At 45.2% G+C, this 23703-nt stretch overlaps 1 protein-coding gene across 1 annotated transcript in view; it reads right to left on the bottom strand.

Annotated features, from left to right (window-relative positions):
• Window positions 1-23703, bottom strand: part of LDAH (lipid droplet associated hydrolase) — a 248684-nt gene that overhangs the window by 220807 nt on the left and 4174 nt on the right. Inside the window, exon 2 of the mRNA XM_088480275.1 lies at window positions 7531-7687. Within this exon, the coding sequence (XP_088336401.1) occupies window positions 7531-7675 (145 nt within the window). The 5' untranslated portion in view covers window positions 7676-7687. The remainder of the gene's footprint in view (window positions 1-7530; window positions 7688-23703) is intronic.

Here is a 23703-nt window from a genome sequence, read left to right as displayed (position 1 = left end):
CCGTGGGAACGCCCCCGTCAGGGAGGCACGCCCCCGGCACGCCCACAAAAGGGGGCGTGCTGTCAATCAACATTGACAGCACGCCCCCTTTGATCGGACACAACGAGCGAAGGACTTTCCTTCGCTCGTCGCGTCTGGCGCATGCGCACGACAGAGCTCCCTCCGTCGTGCGCATGCTCAGTCCATAACATCGACCCACTTGCGAGCGGACAGCCGCTCGCGAGTGGGTCTGAATCAGGCCCTAAGTGGCTCAGGGAACAAAACATCAACATTTTGGGTCCATGACCAGGAAACTCCCCAGACCTTAATCCCATTAAGAACTTGTGGTCAGTCCTCAAGAGTCGAGTGGACAAACAAAAACCCACATTCTGACAAAGTCCAAGCATTGATTAGCAAAGAATGGGCGGCCATCAGTCAGTATGTGGCCCAGAAGTTGATTGACTGCATGCCAGGGCGAATTGCAGAGGTCTTGAAAAAAAAAGGGTCAACACTGCAAATATTGACTCTTTGCATAAACTTAATGTAATTATATACAATAAAAGCCTGTGACACTTACGAAATGCTTGTAATGTTACTTCAGTATACCATAGTAACATCTGACAAACAGGTCTAAGAACACTGAAGCAGCAAACTGTGAAAACCAATACTTGTGTCATTCTCACAACTTTTGGCCATGGCTGTACCTTTGTTTTACACATGAGGGACAGCAAGAGGTCGCGTATTACAGTTAAGGGGAACATCCACTAGCAGACTGTGAAACGATTATAACATTGTAATCGTGCAGTCGTTTCACAGTCGTTCAGTGTAGGTGCCCTCCCTCATCCACGAACATTGCCAATCTGTCGTTATCGGCAGATTGACCAGCATGTTCGGACGATGATAGATGTCAAAAACGACCAGCGGGAGTGCGCATAACTGGTCGTTTTTGATATTATGCTGTCCGATTTGTGCCCGAATGACAAACGATTGAACGATAACGATGTCGTTATCCTTCAATCACTCTGTTTAATCGGGTAGTGGATGTGCGCCTTTACAAAACAATAGAACTAATATATATATTTTTTTTCTTTTTAATATAGTGTCATCAGTGGATGGAAAACCTTATGTCCTACATACATAATGCATGAATCCCATTAAGTATATGTGTTACCAATATCTACTTGCGGAATAAAAACCATCTGTCTATGTTGTACTGTAGTTGAACAGCAGATTGTTGTGATACAAGATAGTAACATCCTTGCTCTTCTGTGCCTATTCTGTACAAGATAATAGCTAATGAGGTCCGTTAAAATAGCGCCATCTTCTGGCATGTTTGGTCAGTGATTACAATTAAACGGACAATGGACCTCATTCGGAGTCTCTCGCAAGCGGCCGCTCGCTCGCTCGCATCAAGCGTATGCAAATTTTTCAAAGTGACGCCATGGAAAGCGATCGCTCGCCAAGGCATAAACACGCCCACCATGTCTTAGCGAGTGGCCAGCGTACGCCCTATCGCACAGGCAGAGCCACCCACCAGCACACGTCATCTCCAGGAAGTGTATTAAAACATTGGTACATCGAGGACAATCGGAAGCGATCGCAGCGCTTGTGGTTGCCTTACCCTACCGCAAGCACTGCGAGGACTTCAGTGTAAAAATCAGGCATGTGACGTGTACTGTGACGCTGCCTGTTAATTATGCACGCCTTAAAAACGGCGTTGAAACACCTAGGCATGCCTGCGTTTGCAAGTCCAACCCCTGTTATTAGTGTCCTGCCCCTGTTACCACCCACAAACGGCCTCTCCTGTCACCCATTTCACTGGGCTGTTTTTGCTGGGTGAGCGAGCGGCCTGCGATCGCACAGACTAGTTCGCCCACGCGCAGAACAAGGCGTGTGCATGCAAACCATCAGGCTGCTTGCGAGAGCACAGCGTTAGCGAGAGACTCTGAATGAGGTCCAATGTCTGTTTATTGAAATTTGTTAATGGTCTCGGTTAATATAATAATTATTTTTCTATCTTTTGATATCTTTAATGTACTGGCTTGTATATATCCCCTGCAATGTTATCTTACTGGCCTCTGTCTTCCATTTTCAGTGATGCACCTATATCATTAAATGTAACATCTTCTTTAGGATACACATGTCACAGCTCTGTTCATTGCATAATATTGTATGCAAAACCAAAATTAAACAACCATAACTGGTGAGATTAAATCAGCAATCCCAAAGAAAAACTTAGGTGTATTTTTAAACATAAAATCATTGTGATTGTCTATAAGAAGAAGATTGGTAATTGCCATTTTCCTTGGTTTGTTTCTTTAGGGTGCTAATGATGATTTATACTGTAGTTCTACACAGTGTCACGGACTACCATGGCAACCACAGTCACATGGCATATTATGTAGGGAGCAAATAGGCTTTGGAATACCCCTCTGAGCTCAATCTGAACTGTAAAAAGTTAAAACATCTCCATCCTTCCCCTCCTTCAGCCTTCACATAACATGCTGAGATAGGGGAGGCTGGCAGCCCTACTTTTAAGACCTCCAAAGAATTTTGAAGGGGACATAATGTTGATTGACAGCTAAGAAAAATCAAATGCATGCTTAAGAAGTATATAACTTATTTAAAGAAGAAATTACTAAACTAAAGCTGGGCATCCACTATACAATTTTCTGTCAGATATCTGTCCAATCTGGCTGGTTGGAATGAAAACCTGGTAATGTATGGGAGCAAATGACAGTCGATAATATGGTTTTAAACACTGAAAAAAGGACAAAAAAAAATGTTCAAATTGGTTAAATTTGTGTGTTTTAACCAATTTGTTTGAACAACCATTTTTGGCTATTTTCCAGTGTTTGTGAGCAAATGGACGATTGTTATACAGATGGGACGATTGTCATTTGCTCCCATACATTACCAGGCTTTCATTCCAACCAGCCAGATTGGACAGATATTTGACAGAAAATTGTATAGTGGATGCCCAGCTTAATAGTACTTTGGTAGAATGACAATCCTTAAGCTTCCACTACGAAGAATACTAGCACTAACATATATTGTAGCTGGGACTTTTGCAGATCACCTTTAGTGCTGCTCAGATATCAGCAGTTTTATTTAATTTACAACCACTCTGTCTGACCCTCACCCCCTTCTCTAAAGAGACCCAAGGAGGACCAAAGGTGAGGTCCAGTCAAGGCACCTGCAGAAGGCCACATCCCCCAGGAACACACCTAGGCTGTCCTCAACGCACCTGAGGTCACAAAAGGTTTAAAGTTGATGTAAAAAAAAGTTTATAAAACTCTTATGGCCTATAACTGAACGTAAAGCTGCCTCGTTTGCATGTGAGAGAAAAGGCACTTTCACATTTATGTTTCCCTGTCTGTAACTTGAACTAAATAATAAATAAATCTCTCCTACTGTATGGGTGCTTCTGGAGTAAAAATGTAAAAATCATCATTAATCCAAAACTTGTACCCTGTGCAAAATATGGGACTCATATATAATGTACAGTGTTTTAAGACTCAAGATTCTCAAGGTAAGGTGCATCTTAAAGAGGCTAGCTTACCATGTGTCTTCAATCCGTTACTGTTGGAAATAATGTGTGTGCAGGTGTTGATACTGCAGAGTTATGTAGGCGCACACAAGTGGATTGACTCAAAATACAAACAGCCCATTAACTTAGCCAGTGGTGTTGGTTTAATGAAGGTACAGCCGTACTCACTGTTACATGCACACTGGCAAAGGAGCGGAGCAGGGTTCTATACAGCTCACCAGCCAGTGAGTGTATGCTGCAAACGGGTAGCGGTGCTGGGATCTGCAACAGTGTTATATGCAGGTGTTAACCGACTTCTGTCTCCTGCCATGTCACTCTACACAGTAAAGACAAAAAGACAAGATGGAGCCTGCACAGTAATGATCACGGTGGCCATCTTGGGACAGGGTATGAAGCCTCACTGGAGAACAGGAAGACTGGAGTCTACGCAGTAGCGCACTCCTTTTTCAACAGTTACTGTACTGCTTCCCTGCACTGATGTCACTGATCCGCGTTTGTAAGTGCAAGATACATAAACGGACAGAGTGCTCCTAATTTGACACACACAGCGCACCTTTAGGTTGCACAATTGTGCTTAAATGCAACTCTAAAATTAGGCCCTGAACGCCCGTCTGACTCCACAGAGCGGCTGCACTCTTGGATGTTTTTAATAGCACGATCATCACCTGAAAATATTCCACCATTATCATTTTTATTTTTCGATTTCCAGATGTGCTTAGCTCTGTAGTTTATACTGAGAACACAAAGAACCCGCCAGTGCCTCCCGCAGAACACATGTCAGAGAGTTAACAGACAGCAGAAGAAAGAAAAGACAGAAATAATAGGTTAGGACATCTCTTCTTAGAAGATCAAGAAACCTGAGCTCCCAATAACATGCAAGACACTACCAATTTCCTCCCAAAACGTGTCGTTGGGTTCCATATAGCCAGAAGCAATCCAAGTACTATGAAATACAGCAGGAACTCTGGCAAAGGAAACAGAAGAGGAGCCGAGGACCTGCGCCAACAGGCTCAGTAATGGAGAAGAGAGTACAAAAATAATAGAGGTCGGGAATTGTTAGACTCAAAATGCGCGAAACCGAGTTATACCCACAGAGAAGGGCATCCTTTGCATCACACGTTACCTAATATATATACTTAATATAAACTAAACATACTGGTTAAAAAAAAAACAACATGACAACATGGGGTTTGTTTACACCGTCGGAAGGAAAGAAAAGCAAAAAGCGTTAGATATTAAAGATACCGCGCTGCATTCCAAGGTTTAAATGTAAGAAAAACAGTGGGGAAGGTACTTTACATATCAAAGCGGTAGCACAAAGTTGTACCACATTTTCCCAGATATTAGCAGCAACAAACACAGAATATATACAAAACCATATGAGCAAAGCTCTATGGTAATTACCCTGAGAGATGTTATCCCCCTCAGATAGATGGTCACGTGGGGAGGGGGGGTGAATACATTAGTTGCAAAGCTTGTGGTTCTATCAACCTAATAAACAACAAAGCAGAAAGAGTTTACGTTTTTTTGGGGTATTCTTTTATATATATATTTCTGAAGCAACGTGCAATAAGTCTGACCTAGCTTTCAGGTCACTTGCTTCTAATACGCCTAAGATCCCCTTTAAAATGCTGAAAGCTTTAAGGGGTCTATTTACTAAGCAGTGTTAGGAGACAGAGTGAAAAGTGATAAGGTACCAGCCAATCAGCTCCCAACTGTCATTTTTCAAACACAGCCTGTGAGATGGCAGTTGGGAGCTGATTGGCTGGCACCTTATCACTTTTCACTCTGTCTCCTAACACTGCTTAGTAAATAGACCCCTTAGTCAGTTATTGGTTAAAGTAAGTACCATGCAATAATTGTACTTATGCTGAATGCAATGACTATATTCTAGCCCGTGTTGCACAGTTACCCTGCATACGGCTTCAAGGGGTGACGATAGAACATATCTCACGTTATCGGAATACTCGCTGCAATACAGAATATTTCAGGAGACAAGTGCGCGGATTTGTGTTGGACACAGTGCACAGTTCATGTGATAATGTTAGTAAGGATGTGACAGGGGCAGTGACTTGATTTAAGCAGGGGAAGAAGGCAGCAGGAAGCCACAGCCTGCAAGTTATATAGTGGAAGAAGCAGTGCCCCAGCAGCACAGAGAATATCAGCAGATGAGTGATGGGTTAGTGATGACAGGGCTACATGTGACAGAGGCAGTGACATGATATGAAGAGGGGAAAGGAGGCAGTTGGGAAGTCACAGACTGAGAGTTATATAGTGGAAGTATCATGGTCCCCCAGCAGCATAGAGAATGTCAGCAGATGAGTGATGTGTAATGCTGGGCAGACATTAGACGATGTGAGTACCCAGCGATGGCACATGCAACAGCACGATATGTTGGGCAGTCCGTACATCTATACCGATTGGATCCCTCCCAGTGGGGCGGCAGCGAACAGAAGCCCATAGGCTTCTATTGGGCAACACCATCTGAAGATGGCGCTGCCCACCGCATAAAAGCCCCAGAATGTATTGCGTGCCGGAGCTTGAATCATATGAGCAATGCGGTCAGCCCCCAAAAATGGCGCTTTGACCGCATTTCTGAGGTTTCTGCATCCCGACTAATGTGAGGAGGAAAATGGAGGCAGCAGGAAGCCACAGACTGAGAGATATATAGTGGAAGTACCAGGGTCCCCCAGCAGCACAGAGAATATCAGCAAATGAGTGATGTTTTTGTGATGACAGGGCTGCAGGTGACAGGGGCAGCTAAGTGATGTGATATGGGGAATGAAAGCAGCAGGAAGACACAGACTGACAGCCAATTTTAACATAAGCCTTATCTTTATTATTGTCGATTCAGAGCTGCATAATACTCTTGTGGAGCTATTACATGCCTATGGGTTCCGTTTAAGACCGATACCAAACTAAATATGCTGCCGGAAATTAGTATCATAGTGATATCCCGCCGGTATTTGCCATAACTTACCTGTCTGACAAGGACCAGCTCTATTTTTCTTTACTGGCGGTGTCCTCTGCCGAATAGCCAGCAGTCTAGTGCTGGTGGCGATGGACTACTGACTAATGTGCGTGCTCGACGGCCGTCTGAGTTCCCATTGCCGGCAGTTTATATATAGACGGCGTAAGCGGTACAGTCGCAAAGAGAGGTAAGCTAAACTTAGCGCTGCTAGCTAAATACCGCACGGATGTCATAACACCTTTAGCGAAGATTATGAAATGGGGAAGTGCAGAGAGGAAAGGACTCAGCACGACTAATGCGCATGTGCGACCGTCAGGCTGCGCATACAACAGTGAGGGCTGACGGGGAGGGATCTGAAGGATCCATCTCTGAAAAATAGTGCAATCCAGAAGCCCACAGACGTTAGTTACCTACGCCGCAATCCAAAAAGTTACGCTTTTTCGGATCTTACTTAAATATGCCTTTGCCGCAGGCCCAAAGACAGCGCCGGGGAATGCTTTTGCAAATGACGGAAGCGGGATCACAGTATATATCTCCATTATCTGCTGCTGCACCCTCATAGTAAATATCAACACTGCATAAAAAAAATGCGGCAAATTTAGTTCAATAAATGTGCCCAACAATATATTCTCACTACCAAACGCTGGCGGTTTATAGCTCTGTACGCCATCTCTCTTATATAGCGGAACGAGCACAGAATAACCATACGAGGCTCCATTATACCAAACTTAGGGGTCTATTTACTAAACCTTGGATGGAGATAAAGTCAACAGAGATAAATTACCAGCCAATCAGCTCCTAACTGCCATGCCGCATGCTACGTATGAAAAAATGACAGTTAGGAGCTGGTTGGTTGGGGCTTTATCTCCGTTCACATTTTTTTTTCTTGGGGTATTTTCATATCAATAAAAGTATTTTTGCAAATTCTAAATTTAAAAAAAGACAAAAAACAAAACTTAAATAGAATTTCATGGTTTCCAAATATTGCAGCCAAGTAATACATCACTTTATGGTAATCTTATGTACCCACCTGGGATGATGAGAAATAATAGTTTAGGTGGGCTTTCATCTGAGGTTTTCTGCAGGTCCCTCCAGGGCCCATATTTAAGTACTTGTGTAGCAGCTCCAAGACAATAGACAAACTCATCATAAATGGGGATATGGTCTTCTGACATCCTGCTGGAGGTCTACGAAGGAAAGAGCATGTTTACTGTCATCATTGAGAGAAACCAGAGGCATAAAGTTATAACACGTACAGAACTTTTTATAATGTATTAGTAAACGGTGTTTCTTGTGTTTTTACTTCTTTTTTATGTAAAATACTAAATCACCGTAAGGACACACAACCCACGTTACTTAAGAGGGAATCAGTATGATTTACCGCCAGACCCCTGGCCGGCAGTTCAAATCCCGACAGCGGCAGCCCGACAAGGATGAAAATCCCGATCATCCCCAGGTAAGTATTCACTAACCTATTCTACCCCATAACCCTAACCATCCCTTAGGGGTGCCTAACCCTAATCTTCCCCCCCAGTGCCTAACACTAAGTCTCCCCCGGGGGTGCCTAACCTCCCTCTAACCCTCCCTCCTCCTAGCCTAACACTAACCTCCCGGGGGGGGGGTGCCTAACCCTAATTCCCTCCCGGGGGTGCCTAAACCTAACCCTCCCTCCCCCTAGCCTAACCCTAACCTCCCGGGGGGGGGGTGCCTAACCCTAAGTCCCCCCGGGAGCCCTAAACCTAACCCTCCCCCCCCCCGCGGCTGTCCGCGCTCGGCATCACTTCGATCGGGATGCCGGGCGCCGGTCTCCCGGCTTCGGTAAAATGACAGGCGTCTAGATTTAGAGGCCTGTCATTTATCCCTCGCCGGGATTAAGCAGTCGGGAAGCCGGCTTTCGGGATTAGGTCCGCTGGCTTCCCGACTGCATACCCTTAAGAGGAGTTACTTTCAGAAAAATGTATTCACTCAAACAAGGTTCCAGATGCATTGTTGATTTTCAATTAATTGCATTTGAATAATACTTTAAGTGCTTGCTGGTTCATTCTGCGCAAATAGAAATAAAGCTGATATGTTTCCAGGAGTTAAATGGCATTAGAGAATTTAAGGGGGTGCCTGTGTGCCACATTGGGCAATGTTCCCCTATCCATTGGACATTAACATCCCAACTTATGAAAAGTACATCCCACCTACTGGCTTTGTGGAGGTGTGTTCTCACAGGCGATGGAATAGATCTAATTCTATAATATTATTTCTATTTGTTATATTTGTGCACACACACACAAACATTCTATACATCAGCCATAACATTAAAAATACCTGCCTAATATAGTGTAGGTCCCCCTTTGTGTCACCAAAACAGCTCTGTCCCGCTGAAGCATTTTGAGTTTCACAAGACCTCTGAAGGCGTCCTGTGGTATCTGTCACCAAGACGTTAGCAGTGGATACTGTAAGTTACAAGGTGGGGCCTCCATGGCTCAGACTTGTTTTTCCAGCACATCCCACAGATGCTCGATCGGACTGAGATCTGGGGAATTTGGAGGCCAAGTCAACACCTTGAACTCTTTGTCATGATCCTCACACCATTCCTGCACATTTTTTGCAGGAAGGTTTCTGTCAGTGCCAGCAGTCATGGATACCACTGGCCTGCCTCCCAACCCTCAGCAGGTCACTGATTACTAGCCTTCCAAATTAGAATCCCTAACAGAACCCAGCTGGGCTCAGCCTCAGGTTAGAGATGACATAACATCTCTCTCAGGTGTTACCACTAACCTCCAGCATTGATGATTCATGCTGGGTATTACCCATCAGCTAGCCACTATAAGAATCTCCTCAGTGCACTCCTCCAGTGCCTGAGAATCAATTGTGTTCTACATAGATGCTGCTGCCACTCCAGAGCCATACTCTCCAGTGTAGTCAGCCTTAATGATCGGAATTTCATTGCTTTTTTAAGTTTGAATGGCAGAAATTCAGTAGGTTTTGTGAAATTTCAGATCATGTCTAAGAGTTTGCCAAGGTGCCCGTCCAACAATGTTTTAATCGATACAGAGCCTACACGGGGTATACAATCGGGAAAACGGCTGCCTTAATACCGGCAGCCGGCTCCGCGACTGTCATATCCCGGCGAGGGTGAAATGCGGGGCGTCTAGTTGTAGACGCCTGACATTTCCCCGACGCCGGGAGACCGGCGCCCGGCATCCCGATCGAAAGGATGCCGGGCGCCACGAGCGGACAGCCGCGGGGGGAAGGGGGAGGTTTAGGGCACCCGGGGGGACTTAGGGTTAGGCACACCCCCGGGAGGTTTAGGGTTAGGCTAGGGGGAGGGAGGGTTAGGGTTAGGCACCCCCGGGGGGGACTTAGGGTTAGGCACCCCCCCAGGGAACTTAGGTTTAGTTAGCGGGGAAGGTGAGGGTTAGGGTTAGACACTTGGTGGGGAGGTTAGGGTTAGGCACCCCTAAGGAGGGTTAGGGTGAGGGGGTTAGGTTAGTATATACTTACCTTAGCGGCGATCGGGATTTCCAGCACTGTCGGGCTTCCGCTGCCGGGCTCTGCTCATCTTTCGGCCATGCGCTGCCGGGAATCGAACCATGCGGCCGGCGATATTTTATACCGATTCCCTACACGGATAGCGCTCTCTGGGCCTGATTCAGACCCACTCGCGAGCGGCTGTCCGCTCGCAAGTGGGTCGATGTTATGGACTGAGCATGCGCACGACGGAGGGAGCTCCGTCGAGCGCATGCGCCAGACGCGACGAGCGAAGGAAAGTCCTTCGCTCGTTGTGTCCGATCAAAGGGGGCGTGCTGTCAATGTTGATTGACAGCACGCCCCCTTTGGTGGGCGTGCCGGGGGCGTGCCTCCCTGACGGGCGCGTTCCCACGGGAACGCCTCCCGTCAGAAGCCGGCCCACTGACATCACTAGTGATGTCAGTGGGAGTGATTTTGGCTCTGATAGAGCCAAAATCACTCCGGAGCTTGCGGTTGAAAACCTCAACCGCAGGCTCCGGCTCGCAATTTCGATGGTCGCAATGGTCTCGACCATCGCGGCCATCACAAAGCACGCTCGTATAGCCTGTGGGTGGTGACCCACAGCTATACGAGCGTCCAGGAGGACGCTCCATGAAAATGGAGCCCGGCCCTCATTCAGAGCGTGCGCTCTGCTCAGAGCGTACGGCTCTGAATGAGGGCCTCTATCTTTCACCATAAAGAAACATCCATTAGCGACGGGTACTAAGTCAGCATTTCATGATTTATATAATTTCCTCATATATGACAAACTGATATAAATCATGAAATGTTGAATTAGTACCTGTTGCTAAAAGGTCTTGTCTTTATACTGTAGTGAAAGTTTAAGAGTACCGTCCGTGAAGCGTCTCTCTCTATGTATATATTTGCGTTAACCTTTTTTATCAGGATGCTCTCCTAGCTTGCTTGATTCTGGGACTTTGTGTTCTTGATTTGTCCACTTATTAGATAACATATTCACTAAAGATAACATATTCACTAAAATGCCTATGGTGGTTTTGGTAATGTGTGCTGCTTCATAGAATTGTGGATTTAGGGCCTGATTCAGAGTTGGGAATAGAGAGAGAGATAGCACTTACTGTAACTGTGAACCTGGACAAACCATGTTGCAATGCAAGGGGTGTAAATACATAATTTTTTTTTGCATGTAGGGTAAATACTGGCTGCTTTTACATGTAACTCACAGAAACTGCACAGTTTTATTATTACTCAACAATTTAGATGTCAGTTTGGACACCTCCCTCCCAAATCTAAATCTCTCTGCACATTTTAAATCTGCCCCACCTGCAGTGCAGCATGGTGTCACCAAGATGATCAGTTGAGAGAGATATCTCTCTCTGGGTCTCATTGAGACCCGCTCGCGAGCGCAGGACGCTCGCAAGCGGGTCGATGGTACCCAAATGTGCATGCGCACGACGGAGGCTGCTCCGTTGTGCGCATGCGCGAGACCCGGCGAGCGACGGGGAAGCCGTCGCTCGGGGTCTCGCACCAAAGGGGGCGTGCTGTCGATGGTGAGTGACAGCACGCCCCCTTTGGTGGGTGACAGCACGCCCCCCATGGGAACGCCTACCGTCTGGGTCCGGCCCCACTGACATCACTAGTGATGTCAGTGGGAGTGATATTTGGCTCTGATAGAGCCAAAATCACTCCAGGGCTTGCGGCAGCGAGACCCTACCGCAGGGTCTCGTCGCAAGCCCGATGGTCTTGACCATCGCGACCATCATCACGGACGCTCGCATAAGCTGTGGGTGGTAACCCACAGCTATGCGAGCGTCCAGGAGGACACCCCAAAAAAAAAAAACGTCCTGATTCAGAGCGGGCGCTCGTTCAGAGCGTTCGGCTCTGAATCAGGCCCTCTATTCCCAACTCTGAATCAGGCCCTTAATACTTTGTCTTTAATCCACGTGCAATATATATAAATTTCAATTTGTTTATTGGATTATTCAATGGATTATCCTCGGACTATAAATAGCATATTAACAAGGGGCTTGCTTCATTACCGATCGCAAATGCGATTACGCACGCAGATGGCCGATTGTTGCTTTCTGAGTATTCATCGCAGTGCGCGTACATGAAGGTCGCACTGAGATCGCAGACACTACGCAGAACCATCGCAGAGTGATTGACATGAATTGACCGCTTGGGGTGTTGATGGAGGGGCGGTTGGCGAAACGCAGGCGTGTCAGTGCGTTTATATACCGTTTCAGGGGCGTGCATAAATTAGCCACTGCGATGACATACACACTTTTAGTTTTCACTGTGTGTGACGAGGTTAGCAAATTCTGAGTAAGGTCAGACCTGTAGCAACTGTGCGTGCGGCTCCGATGTTACTTGTTGGTACCGATGTTTTTGCATACTTGCTAAGTATTACGGATGTAAGGGGAAGTGGGCGTCCTTATGTTGGGCTGCGATGGAATAGCTATTGCAAACATTAGCATATTTTAGCAGTGGGTCTGTGTGCGAGAACGGAGCTGCGATCATAATAGCGATCCGTACTGTATCAGGCCTGTAGTGCGCCTGTTTTTCCCCTTTATTTTTTTTGTACATCCAGATTGATAGAGAGCCCGGGAACTGATTCAGTCCCACTCGCTAGGATGCAATCGCTCGTAGCTAGCCAATAGTTGCAATCCGCGCATGCATCGCAGTGCGCAAACCAGTGCGAACACTTGGGAAGTAATCGCTCGCTGCGCATAGACTGCCCAGCAGAGTGAGTGACAGGAGAAGCAGTTTGTGGGTGGTGACAGGGGCGGTCCACTAGAAACGGGGGAGGGGAGGTGCGAACGCAGGCGTGCCTGACTGTCTCAACGCCGTTTCAGAGGTGTGCATAATTAACAGGCAGCATCATAGTACACATCACCTGGTTAACTCTGAAGTGATCGCAGTGCTTCCGGCAGGGTATAGCCAACCTCAAGTGCTGCGATTGCATCTTATAGTGCTCGATGTACCAATGTTTTCATGCACTTCCAGCAGATGAAGTGCGCAAGTGGACGTCTTATGAATGGCTGGTGGGCGTCTGCATACACAAGGTGATCGCACGCCAAGATATAGTGGGCGTGCTAATGCCTTGCCGTGCTATCGCCTGCCTTGCTGGGCGTGCGCTGGATTTGCATATGCAGGGTGCGAGCGAACGCATCTAGCGAGCGGGTCTGAATGAGCTCCTCAGTTCCTCCATAGCAGGTGATACTTCTGTAGTAGCTATAAAGTATACATTATCTTTTTATACTGTACAATACAGTTGTTCACAAACAAATGATATGCTGATGTAGTTGAAATGCGTTGGAGCCAACAAGGAGAATCTAAACAGCGACAAAGAATTTCCAATGCGTCATGGAGATGGTTGACCAATAACAGATATACAACCGTAATTGTAGAATAATAAATATTTTACCTAAGGGACGAATTTAATTAGCCTCGGAGGGCTAATTACCCACGATGCAAAGCCTGGTGCTATTCAATTACCGCCCACAGTAGCCACTTAATGCAGATTTATTTTCACCTTCTCCTGAGCCTCGAGCAGAAATCCGTGTTACATAAAGCTTTCCCCCCTTATCGCCGCAGCCGCAAACCCATAGCTCGGAATCTATGGGTTAACGTGCGTTAGCGGCAGATTTACAGCGGGAGTAAAAGGGCTTTTAAATGAATAGCCTTGGGCGTAAAATTCCGAGGCCTTCACCCTTTTTCCCCGCACGGTAAATTAACAAGGCTAATTGCTCATCTCTAACATATCAGAAGTATCAATCACTTATCTCCCAACCTCACCGTTTTACTTGGCTTCGAGCTTTCTTGTACAATTTGATGGCGTTACATAACCCCTCTTCCCCCCTCCCAGAGTTTATGGAGAAGCGTTTCTCATCCATTAGCTGCCAAACTATATTTTAGCACCTGGAGATGTTTTTAACACCTCACACCCAAATGGTTTAGAAAAATTTTCTCCTCCTCAAGAAAAGTTGATGTTAGGGACCCTAACGAGCTTTATCCATCAATCAAACACCTCTCGCCCTGTGCTTAATGTGAGGTTTGTTTCTAGAAGTTTTTATAGGTCCCTTGTATAGTTCTGTAATACAAGCAATGTTGAGTAAGCAAACCTAATTGTATTCACGCCAATAGCTTGTTCGGTCATTAATTAAACCTTGCTGTTCGGTTAGATTTAAAAAAAACAATGACCTCTATGGAATGACAGCGCCCCTGATCACTCAGTAGAGCAAATTAAAACTTAGGGCACAGGAGAACAAGTATCATATATTCTTTTCGCCCCATCACTGATCCTTCAGGGATGGGGCGAGAAGAATATATGATCCACCTAAAAAGAGCCTGGACGTGGACACAGCACATTACTCCATACAGATCGATGATCTCTGCGAATATTAGTTTCTCCGAAGTAAATAAATATAAAAGTATAATTTTCATTATTTTTACCACATAAAGAAATCCACTATGGCATTAAACTTAGTAACACAATACATCATTCTTTGCGGGGAGGTGACTGTTTTTGAATACGGCAGGCTATTACAGTTATGTACAGTACAAGGTGAGGGAGTGACAACAGTGTTCTTTGCCTCGCCATGGAAACTGTATGACCCTGCAATTCTTTATTGCTTTAAGACAATAATGTGATTAGGATATATATAAAAACATAAGTACAGGTAGTGGTGTCTTTGGGTGTCAGAACACTTATTTTTGGTATTATTTTAAAACCATTTGATTGGTGTCCCCGACTGTTCTTATAAGTGTCTAAAGCAGTGCTAGGCGAGAGATGGCCCGAGGGCCACATGTTGCCTATAGGGCCTTGACCTGTGGCCCCCAGACCCTGTTTGTTTTAGGTGTCACCATCTCTGCTTTGTTCCTCGTGGGCCCTTACTCTAATTCCCTGCTTTATGCCCCCCACCAAGATTCACCGTTGGCCCTAGCTCCCAATAAAGTAGGCATCACATGATCACCTTCGTACAATGCCAGCAGCTCACCTGAGAACAGTGGAGGGGGCGAGCTGTCATCTCTATGCGGTCTCCAAATTTCTGATGTAAGACTTATCTGAGGTAATTTTAAAGGTCCATCAGAGCTCTTCCCATCATTGATGAAGCACCTTATTAGAATACCGACGTAATATTATATACTTATTCTTCTGTTACAGACTTTGAGGTTTAAATAGCATTAGTATTCAGCATCATCTAGGTTCAAATGAGGTAGGGTGTAACCTACAACAGGACAGGAGCTTTCTGGCTATGCTCTAATACAGACCATGTCCTGCACTTATACTATTAGCTTACAGAATAAGTGTCTGCCTGAGGCGATGACGGAACCAAATCTGAAAAAAAGTGTGTACTGTTCATACTCCAGTCAACAAGATACCATTGACGTAGTGTTCACGTAGGAATCTACAAGTGCGCAAAATTCAACAGAAACTTACAGGGGCCGCATAAGAGAGGAGGGGGTCCGTGTGCAGCATCCGTCCACCCCACCTCACGCTGGGGACGTTATACAATAGAATCTTGCACTGCGCATTCACAGATCTATGGGAAAACGGCACCTGCACCATGTTTCCCCGTTATTCCTCTACTGCTTATGAGCAGATCTCTGGTAAACTGGTGGTGGTGCAATTTTTTCAGTGCTTCCTGCAACCGCAACACTGGGAAATAGCGTTCCCGCTAGGCTGTTTTAGCGGGTCGCCGTGCCCTGCCCCATTTCTAAAGGGAAAAAAAGCACCCTGCCCTCCGGCGCGGCACCTTGCTGAAACAGTCTACGGGTGCCATCCCCACCTGTGGGTCTCAGTGTCCCGCAGGTGGGGAAAACTGTGGTGTAGCGGTCACCGCCGGTGAACGGATATCGGGCACATACGCCCAGCATCCATTCACACGGATAGCAGCGCTTGGGGGCAGCCCGGCATGTCCGTAAGTACGGGCACGTCCCCAAGAGTGATGAAAAGGGACGTGTCTTCAAGACACGCCCCTTTTCCTTGTTCATGCCCCCTTTTCGTCCGCGCGCAGATGTGCCCTTTCTCTAGGTTCGGCACCCTGCCCGGCGCCGGACCTAGAGTGAACACTAGGAGAGGTACGTTTAATGAAGGGAGTGTGGTGTGGGCCCCCGTGGACCAGGGGCTCTGCACCTATTATAGATACAACTAGGGAAACTCATTATTTCTAGGGTCTCAAACATGTTCATGAGTCAATCATCAATATACGCTGATTCAATGAAACAGCTTTGAAAATTGCCAATCATGTTGAAAACTTTAAAATAACAATACACAAATGATCAACTACATTTTATAGTAATAGTCTTTATTTAAAAATGAAATAAAAAAGGTTTCAAGTTCACCTTTCGCCATTTGCATTAGAGAAGAAATTAAAAATGTACCCACTCGAGCGTGAAGGTGTTTGAGCCGTGCACGGTCCTCCTCGGATTAAAGTGACATACTGTATGTATTGCTCGGCTTTACTCTGTCATTTTTTAGTTGATCAAACGAAAGTTCCAGATTTTCTGTTGAACTTGTAAAGTGGAGATCCAAAATTTGACGATTCCACGGTCTCCAGCATCGCTAGTAGCGACTGAAGACTGCACCTTATAATGTGCCTCGATGAACTGAATAGATGGCTAATGAACGCAAACCAGCAAAAATCAATGTACATCAATGTATTTGGTACTAGTAATTGCAGGATGGTATTTACATATTCTATTGTGTGGAAAAATCTTTAAAATGTTACAAAAAGTATGTTTTTAAAAAACCCGATTTCAACCCCAGCTTCCCTTTAATCAATCTTGGTTGGAAATGTGTGAACCCAAGTTACAACATTTTGGACTTTTATAAAACAAACATGTCAGGCCAAGCACCTAATTAAATCTAGTACATAGACATCTTTGTACGGAGGTAGACTTTTAATCAGGTACAACCGCCGCAACTGTCATGTATAGCTGGCATTGTATACAACGTAAAGAAACTATTTGTTTTTACGGAAGGTATATTAATTCTGCAGCTGCGCTCCAACATTATCAAAAGCAGTAAATGTCATCCAGATAAATGATGACAAATTTGCCTGTCTTTGCCGGACCTTTCGACAAGGTTGGAAATGGTAACAGGTGTCTATTACATCACTAAACTGATTAAAAAAAAAAAAAAAAAAACACAAGAAAAAGTTGACTTCTTCTGAAGTTAAACTGATCACATGACCACCAGTAATTACATAAGTGTTGTCATGACGCCAGCCAACACATTTGGAAGCTGCACAAGCCCCACGTAGTTGGCTCTACAGCTGTTTTTGCATTAGATCTTCAAAAAAAAAAAAATGCACAGATATTTTTCCTAGCCATGATGTTCATACGTTTACCTCACAAAGCCCCTCTTTATGCCACTATGGCATACAGAATATACAATACGAGAAACACTGAATGCTAGGATGCATTTACCGTAAATATATATATTTCCTTATTGGTAAGGGACTTATATGTAAAATGAGAGGAATTAAAGGCCTTCTAGGGAAATATGACCGCATTGCGCATGGTATTTTTTTTAAGTACATACGAAAATGTGTTTGGGTATGAGGGGTTGCGGGGGGGAATGACACAATATAATGCAGAACTCATGAGCTGGCCAGTCAGAGTACCCAGCAGGATCCATTAAGAGGACATAGACGCTGAAGAAGTGATGTTTTGTTTTTTTTACCTCAAGAAAAATGGCTCCCAAATATTAGGTGCCAGCAGCCATTTTAGGTAGACAATGCATTATTTTTAAAATGCATTGTCTACCTAGCTTCTTATACAGTATTTCTGCAGCCTTTCATGTAGATATTAAAATTATAAAAATGTAGGGATGTCTCCACATACATCTATCCTCCGTACGCTCCAAGTCGCGCCACACATAACGCGTTAGCACCGTGTTCTTCTGTAGCCCCGAGCGTCTTTTTGTGTGACTTTTTCCCTTCAAATGTGTTGTATTCGCACAGCGACGCAAATAAGCACACGAGCAGCTTCTGCCGATTAAAATGAAGGCAAAACGTTGCACGAAAAGACGCCCAATGCTACCAAGTCGCTACACGGCATGGCGCGACTGGAAGGGCTATTTAATGTGCAAGGAGGCTAGATGAATGAGGACACATTTTCAGACAGAACTCTTGCACCAAGGATAGGGCTGGAGCAAAAGGTGATGCTGCTGATTAGCGTTGGGGCGATCACAGAGGTGCGACATACTCTGAATGCAGACGGCAGTCCGCATTTATCTGAAACAGGCCAGCAAGACTCCCATAACACTCCCACAAAACGCAGAATCTTCGTAACTCTGAATAGCCGCCTCCCTGTCACTGCCCAGGAACACTCAGTACATTTCTAATACATCTCACAGATTGTGCATCTGCATCAGTACTGCGACTCTGTGCGCAATCGGGATGCATGGGTAAAGCGACTTAGATGCGTGCTCAGTAGAAAATCATTGCTCCACTGCATCCACCATCGGAAGTGCGCGTGACTCTGAATCATGCCCTAAATGCGCACCTCAGAGGGGCAGTGTTAAGAAAGCAGAACAAACATCAAGCGTCTGGTGGCTACATCATACTGCGCTGGCAAGCGGCTGGTGGCTACGCCATATTGCGCTGGCAAGTGGCTGGTGGCTACGCCATACTGCGCTGGCAAGCTTCTGGTAGCTACGTAATACTGTGCTGGCAAGCGTCTGGTGGCTATGCCATACTGCGCTGGCAAGCGTCTGGTGGCTACGCCATACTGCGCTGGCGTCTGGTGACTACACCAAACTGCGCTGGCAAGCGTCTGGTGTTTACGCCATACTGCTCTGGCGTCTGGGGGCTACGTCATACTGTGCTGTAAAGCGTCTGGTGGCTACGTCATACTGCGCTGGCAAGCGTCTGGTGGCTACGCCATACTGCACTGGCAAGCGTCTGGTGGCTACGCCATACTGTGCTGTCAAGCGTCTGGTGGCTACGTAATACTGTGCTGGCAAGCGTCTGGTGGCTATGCCATACTGCGCTGGCAAGCGTCTAGTGGCTACGCCATACTGCACTGGCAAGCATCTGGAAACTACGCCATACTGTGCTGGCAAGCGTCTGGTAGCTACGTCATACTGCGCTGGCAAGCTTCTGGTGTCTACGCCATACTATGCTGGCAAGCGTCTGGTGGCTACGCCATACTATGCTGGCAAGCGTCTGGTGGCTACGCCATACTGCGCTGGCAAGCGTCTGGTGGCTACGCCATACTGCGCTGGCAAGCGTCTGGTGGCTACGCCATACTGCGCTGGCGTCTGGTGGCTACGCCATACTGCGCTGGCAAGCGTCTGGTGGCTACGCCACACTATACTGAAGGATATACAGTATTATGATATATTAGTTAGTAATGTTATGGCCAAATAGTAAATCTGATTGGAGGGGATTAGAGCACTCGTGCTACTTTTTACCATGTAAAGGACAAAAATTATTGTAAAAAAAAAAAAAAAAAGAAATACAATCCAAATATCGAGACAGAGAAGCACATTAGTTTTCTGGATAGAGTATACATTTTAAAATAGTTCTATAGGGATTGCCCCTCAAGTGCATCCAAGTACGGAGTTTCAAACACAGCATACAAACAATAGCCACACTAATATGTCCAGTGCCTCGCAAGAAATAGCACCATGACTAGTTGATGATGGAATAAGCACATGCTGGCGGATGCCATTTAGTGGGCTGACCAATGGTGGCATTGTTCAGCCATCAACAAATGCCTACTGATATGTTGTTACAGATAGGTGGCTATTTCTTCGATGACATTTTCCAATTTCAATTCATTACAAAAATAGAGGGTAATGTTCGGCCATTTTGAAGGTTAGAGGGACGTTCAATGCAGCCCCTGAAATGAGGCACAATGGCTGCCTACAACATGTGTAAGTGACAGGTCATGTTAAGAAACCAAAACATCTTTAAAACACAAATATATGACAAGATACAGGGTATATATTGCTCACCACAAAAAAAATATATATATATTTTACTGTCCTCATGACCTAAAGTTCCCAGGAGTTGCAAAAAAGTTTATAATGCACAGTGGCAGAAGCAGTGTAATATACAGCATGTACGCTGAGGGACTGAAAGCCCTTATTAGCACTTACTTTTAGGTCATTCTTTTCTGTCTTGTACATTTTACCTCAGTTCAATGGACATTTTCATAACGAGATCTGACAGGCGAGTTTTGTTAACCTTTTTCCACCTGCACAGAATCGGCTCGTCATTTTTTCCATTTCTCATTAAAAACTAATTTCTTTGCCAAGAAGTCCAGATCTTGCAGCAGATCGCTGCGGCCGCTGTACTCATATTCTGAGATTGTAAATGTTATATTTTATGAGAATGCAGCAGTCACCATATTGTGGCATTACGTAATAAGCCACGCTGATGTACACAGCCTTAATAAAACCAAAACGCACAACTGTCCGCAACATAAATGAAAATGTTTGAGGGGAAATTTTAGCTTTACCACCGTTAAGGTTTCGCCTGTCATCTGGGCTGAGTAAAGTACGATATTTCACATGCTGAACTTCAAAGACCCAGATAATATAGGGGGCGATTCAATTCAGCCTGATGTGAATAGCGCCGGGAAGGAGTTCCCGAAGCTATTCAATTGACCACACTGTTAAATAATAATAAACAGTCTACGCATCCACTATTACTTAACCCTCTTAAAAAACAGTAATATTTATGAGAATCAATTAGCGTGATTTAAAATGTGTCAAAAGAATGTTGTAACTAGCTAATATTAATGCTGCGTACACACGGGACGACTTAAACGGACAACTATATCGTTAGACGATTTCCTTTGACATTTCCAGAACAATATCTAGCTTCAGTAGCGTGAATTTCCCGGCCATCGAGTCACCTGAGGGTTACGCAGATTACCAATGCTGCGTGCAGAGAAGCCGGATGGAGGCGTCTGTTAACACAAGGCGCCTCCTGCGGCATTAGCATATAATCGCACAGCCGATACGTACAAAGTGGCAGCGTCTGTGCGATCTGCGTCCATCTCTAAACGGGCCCACAGAACGGAAGAGTGCCTCCGGAGCAAGGACACAGGCACATTATAAAGTTACAGTTCTTTTTTTTATTATTGCAAACCCGCAATCATTTCTAAGTTTAATTATAGATCGATCTGTTTTCCACATGTTCTAAAAAGAGCTGAGACAGAGCATGTTATACTTTAATCTAAAAAAGGAACATGATATCTAAACAGCATAAGAGATACGATATATCTGAAAAAGCAGCATAAAGTCCATTCCAAAGTCACATATTCAAGTCTTTACCATGTACAGTGTTAGCGGTCACAAATACACCCCTTATCTATATCTACAGCCATGGCCAAAAGTTTTGAGAATGACACAAGTGTTGGTTTTCACAAAGTTTGCTGCTTCAGTGTTTTTAGACCTTTGTGTCAGATGTTACAATGGTATAGTGAAGTAACATTACAAGCATTTCATAAGTGTCACAGGCGTTATTGACAATTACATTAAGTTTATGCAAAGAGTCAATATGTACAGTGTTGACCCTTCTTTTTCAAGATCTCTGCAATTCGCCCTGGCATGCTGTCAATCAACTTCTGGGCCACATACTGACTGATGGCCGCCCATTCTTGACTAATCCATGCTTGGAGTTTGTCAGAATTTGTGAGTTTTTGTTTGTCCACCCGCCTCTTGAGGATTGACCACAAGTGCTCAATGGGATTAAGGTCTGGGGAGTTTCCTGGCCATGGACCCAAAGTTTTGATGTTTTGTTCCCCGAGCCACTTAGTTATCACTTTTGCCTTATGGCAAGGTGCTCCATCATGCTGGAAAAGGCATTGTTCATCACCAATCTATTCTTGGATGGTTGAGAGAAGTTGCTCTTGGAGGATGTTTGGTACCATTCTTTATTCATGGCTGTGCTCTTAAAGAGTCATCCCATTCCCTTGGCTGAGAAGCAACCCCACACATGAATGGTCTCAGGATGCTTTACTGTTGGCATGACACAGGAGGAAGACTTGGAGGATGGCCTGGTGTCAAGATGGGAATCAAAGAAGCCACTTCTCTCCAGGAAAAACATCAGGGACAGACTGATATTCTGCAAAAGGTACAGGGATTGGACTGCTGGGGACTGGGGTAAAGTTATTTTCTCTGTTGAGTCCCCTTTCAGATTGTTTGGGGCAACTGGAAAAACGCTTGTCAGAAGAAGGAAAGGTGAACGCTACCAACAGTCCTGTGTCAGGCCAACAGTAAAGCATCCTTAGACCATTCATGTGTGTCTCAGCCTAGGAAGTGGGCTCACTCACAATTTTGCCTAAGAACACAGCCATGAATAAAGAATGGTACCAACACATCGTCCAAGAGCAACTTCTCCCAACCATCCAAGAACAGTTTGGTGATGAACAATGCCTTTTTCAGCATGATGGAGCACCTTGCCATAAGGCAAAAGTGATAACTAAGTGGCTCGGGGAACAAAACATCGACATTTTGGGTCCATGGCCAGGAAACTCCCCAGACCTTAATCCCATTGAGAACTTGTGGTCAATCCTCAAGAGGTGGGTAGACAAACAAAACCCACAAATTCTGACAAACTCCAAGCATTGATTAGGCAGGAATGGGCGACCATCAGTCAGTATGTGGACCAGAAGTTGACTGACAGTATGCCAGATCGAATTGCAGAGGTCTTGAAAAAGAAGGGTCAACACTGCAAATATTGACTCTTTGCATAAACTTACTGTAATTGTCAATAAAAGCCTGTGACAATTACAGTATGAAATGCTTGTAATTTTACTTCAGTATACCATGGTAACATCTATCAAAAAGGTCAAAAAACACTGAAGCAGCAAATTGTGAAAACCAATACTTGTGTCATTCCCAAAACTTTTGGCCATAGCTGTATATAAAAGGCTAACGCTGCTTCTCACCACTATGGGGGGAATTCAAGTGTGTTGCGTGCCAGCGGCCACTAGATGGCACCCAACAGAGCAATTCAATTGTTGCTCCGTTCAGGCGCGCACAGCCACCAGCGCTGACATTTCTACAAGCAGCCCCCCCCCCCCTCCTCCCCGAGCTGGCGCGTAGAAATGACCTAATAGTGACCCGTTTGAGCGCGACAATGTCCCGTCATTTTGACGGGCTGCTAACTAGTGCGTTTATAAAATATGACCGCAGCTATAATTAATGCGGATGGCTACGGTCACTTACCTAAAGTGAAATTGGACAGTTGAGATGAGAATAAGGCTCCTTTTTGTTTTAGGGTCACATTGAGATATTGTGGTCATTTGGCATCACTAATATGTAACTTGTGCAAAAATGTTAAATGTACTACAGGAAAAGAGGAACCTCTTTCTAGTCATGTAATAACTAATTAACGCTGCATAAAACCCTATTGGTATACACTGCTATTTGGCAGCAGCGGTGAAGAGGGAAGTTATGGGCATATTACGCACAATGGTTGCGATTCAATTCAGCAGGAATTGAATAGCGCCGGGAGGGAGCTCCCAGAGCTATTCAATTCACCGCGATGTTTACTCCGACGGGAAGCAGTTAAGAGCCGTATTCAATTAGAAGCGAAAAGCCATTTTCCGCGAAAAAGTATCGTCGATCGCAGCTTTTCGTGTGGTCGGAACTTACAGTATCTCCAAATTAATTCTAGCCGGTTTTCGCCTACGCGGAAAGTCTATGCAATGTAATAGGAGAAAAAGATTCGCCTAAGAATAGCAGCAGAAAAGA

This window comes from Taudactylus pleione, unplaced genomic scaffold, assembly GCF_031769625.1.
Source record: "Taudactylus pleione unplaced genomic scaffold, aTauple2 ptg000252l, whole genome shotgun sequence".
Taxonomy (NCBI): domain Eukaryota; kingdom Metazoa; phylum Chordata; class Amphibia; order Anura; family Myobatrachidae; genus Taudactylus; species Taudactylus pleione.
Note: the sequence above shows the minus strand (reverse complement) of the source record. Positions and strands in the feature narration are given on the sequence as shown.